Source organism: Neltuma alba, unplaced genomic scaffold, assembly GCF_004799145.2.
Source record: "Neltuma alba isolate B1F8T4 unplaced genomic scaffold, ASM479914v2 tig00011850_pilon, whole genome shotgun sequence".
Taxonomy (NCBI): domain Eukaryota; kingdom Viridiplantae; phylum Streptophyta; class Magnoliopsida; order Fabales; family Fabaceae; genus Neltuma; species Neltuma alba.
This window is the reverse complement of record NW_021636455.1, coordinates 893,969-897,787: the sequence shown is the minus strand read 5'-3', so window position 1 is coordinate 897,787 and position 3,819 is coordinate 893,969. Positions and strand designations below refer to the sequence as shown.

Genomic DNA, 3,819 nt, shown 5'->3' with positions numbered 1-3,819 from the left:
ATGTTTTGTTAATATGATCATTGATTGTAAAGATTATCATATATACGAGTATAATCTTTCGCATATAACATCAAACACACTTGAGGAAATTAAGAAATAAAGATCATGCGGCTGCCCAATATTATTGCTTAAAGCATTTGCGAGTGACGAATATCATACATAACTCTGGTGTGGCCGTCCAAGTCCAACCGACGTAACCCAGAAGCATGCAAAACCAAAACCTTTCAATCCTTACTTTCACTTCACCTCCATATCCATTACGTAATTCTTTTAACAAACCGTATGTATATGTCATCTTCTTCTTCTCCTGCCATTAATATTAATATACTTTGCCCTCTTCCAGTTGGATCCATACCATTGAACTATCAATTATGAACTCCTCCATATCCATCCATGAATCCTTTCAAGACCGACCTCCAAGTCCTGATCATGACTCGCTTTCCATACAAATCCTTCATTCATCTATCTTAAATCTGATAAACTCTTGGCGCACAAGACAGAAATGGCTTCACCTTCTTTGCATCACCACCAAACCCAGAACCCAATCTGTTCAAGATCAAAACTTTGCTCCGAATTGGCGGAACCAGTTGGTGAGTTTCCTAGAATCGACATGGGTTCACATGTTTTCGGTCCTCCTCCTCGTACTAGACCTCCTCATCACCATCTCCGAACTGTCCTCCTCGTGGATAATAATTTCCTGTGATGATAGGCCGAACTACCATCAGAACAGAACACAAGAGAAAGCAGAACTGGGATTTATTCTCCACTGGGTTGGAATTGGAATCCTGGGTTTGCTCTCTGTAAAGACGATGGCTTTATTGGTGGGGTTAGGGTGGTCCTTCTTCAGGCATGGTGGGTATGTGCTGGATGGGAGTGTGGTGATTGGAGCTTTGGTTTTGGAAGGCTTATTGGAGAAGAAAGGAGGAGGTCTGGTTGTTATAGTGATGCTGTGGAGGGTAATTAGAGTGCTTGAAAGTGCCTTTGAGTTGAGTGACGAAGCCATTGAAGCTCAGATTGAAGCGATAATTTGCCAGTTCGAGGCCGTTGGTGAGGAGAATAGGAGGCTCTCGGAGACAATTCAAAAACTTAAAGACGATTTAGATCAAAGTTGATGCCAATCCAATCTAAGCAAATAATGTTCTCAATTTCATAGCTAGTTTTTCTCTGGAATATACTTAATTTTGATTTATATTTCTTGCATAAATGCTTCTTAATGTTCCTGGCCTGCAAACTACATTCAAGTTCTGCAGAAAGAGGATGGGCTTGTTGGCTTGAACTCCTCTCTTGCACAGCGATAGCATAAAATTATAATCAAAGTATATATATTATTCCTCAGGGAATGAACTAGGCATATATTTATATCTGTTCTGCAGAATATCTATCATTTTTTAGGTGTAATTAACTGCATGCTTTGCTAGTTGTAAGAAGTTGGCCAAGCGTTGAATATTGTGAGCGAATAGTATAATATATGGTTAATTAAATGCGTTGTATCAAGTACAATTCTTAATATCTTTGAAGATGAAATTTGTCATTATTTTATTTCCAAATTCTACAATAATTAAATAACCGTACCATCTGATATATAACCTTCTCTGCATATTTCCTTTTATATCCCTAATGCTTTTGTGTCTGCTTTTCTATGTAAACATAGATTGATATATTTTCACTTTCTCGGTCTTACTGCAATTACGTTCATCTACATATATACAACTTTCAACTCATGAATTTGCTTAGTGGTTCAATTTAAATATAGTCACGTTTGAAGTTTGAAAGTTATTATTTGTGGTAAAATCAAATATTATTTATTTGCCTTGTTTTTGTTGAAATTTTGATGGGGGGCCTCAATGTCATCCTTTCAGTCTTTCCGATCTTTCTTTTGAAATCTTTTCATCATTCTCATGAAGGCTTGGCATCTTTAGATTTATAATCTTGATTTGTTTATTATTGAAGATATAAAATAGAGTTCTAGCTGAGAGTGCCAGAAAGAACAAAAAATCGATATGTGCGCATATGAATGAGGTACATTTTTATTACTGGATTAGAAGTCACTGGAATGTGTATACACATATTTTCCATGTTTTTCCAGCATTAATTTAAACTGCAGCAGTCCTCATATTATCCTGAATGATGTACTGTGATTGTTTGCAAAATCAGCATGACGATGAAAAAATTGGTGAGAGAAAAATAGACTGCCACAAGCATACACAGCAGAAAAATATTGGGTTTGCAAATTTTAACAAATAATCTTCTAGTTTCACTGCTCACACACATGCACATATAATACATACGTTGTTTGTGTTGTGTCTGCTCTCTCTTTGCTCAAGTATACATCAATTCCACTCCATCTCATGTTGTTCTAATTAAATTACACATGTGTGCACTGTGAACACATTGTCCAACGCTATAGCAGTAGTCATGGGAATCATTTTACATAATGATAATGATAATTCCTCGGTTGCAAATATGGCGATTCAAACATCAGGACTTTTTAGTTGACCAAAGAAGATCAAGATGGATTTAATTTGCTTGAGAACTTGGCTAAAACATAATATGCAGGTAGGTAGGAGAAGCATAGCAGAGGAAATGAAGTAATATAAAGGAAGCATGCTCTTACCAGTCGGACATGAGTTAGTTAATTACCGAAAACTCGGTCCCAAAGAAATTATATGATTCATCGATAAAAAATGTGAGTCAGAACTACAACCTCTTCTGAGTTATGGTGGAAAATAACCATATGGCAGATTATATCTTCTTGTGATGTGTTGCAATTACTCTCTTCGAAAGTCAAACCCATATCAAAATTGTGAATATAGCCTGTGGAATTTGTATTCTGCTTCACGATATATAGTCTCGTATCTGAAATATCAAAATGTTAAACACCCATTTGAAATCAATGCCAACTCGTCAAGATTCACGTTTCTATAGCAGAGTAACTAAGGAATTAACATATAAATTCTCTCGATTCATGCATGCATATGCCAACACATACGCGCGTATATTGTGACCTGACGTAAAGAGATACAAGCATCCGACAAGTCTTAATATATAGAATCTGCAGTATGTATGAGAATTCAGATAATCGATAACTGAGAAAGAAACGCTTCATAAAATATACTAAACTCGTTCACCCATTACATCAGTTGTGTTTGATCTTGATAAATAGTTTTTGCCAAAAGGAAAATAAAAATCAATCGAATGATGTGATTCGAGATAAACCTCTACGTGGTAACTACCCTCGTCAAAGATCTGCAGTGACTTGGTTAGGAACTTTACGCATAAAGAGCGTTGGTTTTATATAATCAATAATCACGGAGGTGATAATTAAGAAAGCTCCACTGGTTCAGTTTTAGTCGGGCGGCCCTTCTTACCTGGAACTTTTGTTTTCGTTCCATCCGTTTAAGCCTTTTCTGCAGAAACTGTGAAGATATAATTACTTGCATAGTCACCAAGATATATAAACCATGATTAAATGCCTACCGCTGCTAAATGGCTTTTATTATTGTTAAAACTGGAAAAGCCAATGACTTTAAAGTACATAACCTATCCTTCTGAGCTTCCTTGTGGTACGCCTGTCAAAAAGGAAATTCCATGGTACAAATCAACAATGAAAAGAAGCTTGTTCCGGATCCTGCCAGAGAGTACAAAGCAGGTGTTATGGTTGTGCTTTATTATGAAATGTAATACTGGAATCTGACACGCCCACGTCTTCATCTTTACCTTGTCGTACCTCTTTCCCTGCACAGAATCTCCTCACCATTTGGATTTGCCCTGTATATGATACGAATATCCATGTATTATATACCACAACGGGCTTCTCAC

The 3,819-nt window shown here is 36.6% G+C and overlaps 1 protein-coding gene across 1 annotated transcript; it reads left to right on the top strand.

Annotated features, from left to right (window-relative positions):
- Window positions 1–371: 371 nt before the first annotated feature.
- On the top strand, window positions 372–1,112 carry LOC114718564 (uncharacterized). The gene has a single exon (XM_028903921.1). The coding sequence runs from the start codon at window positions 372–374 to the stop codon at window positions 1,110–1,112; it is 741 nt and encodes a 246-aa protein (XP_028759754.1).
- Window positions 1,113–3,819: the final 2,707 nt, after the last annotated feature.

Excerpts from the sequence above, each read along its gene's own strand:
- LOC114718564 (XM_028903921.1), top strand. The coding sequence starts at position 372 with ATGAACTCCTCCATATCCATCCATGAATCCTTTCAAGACCGACCTCCA.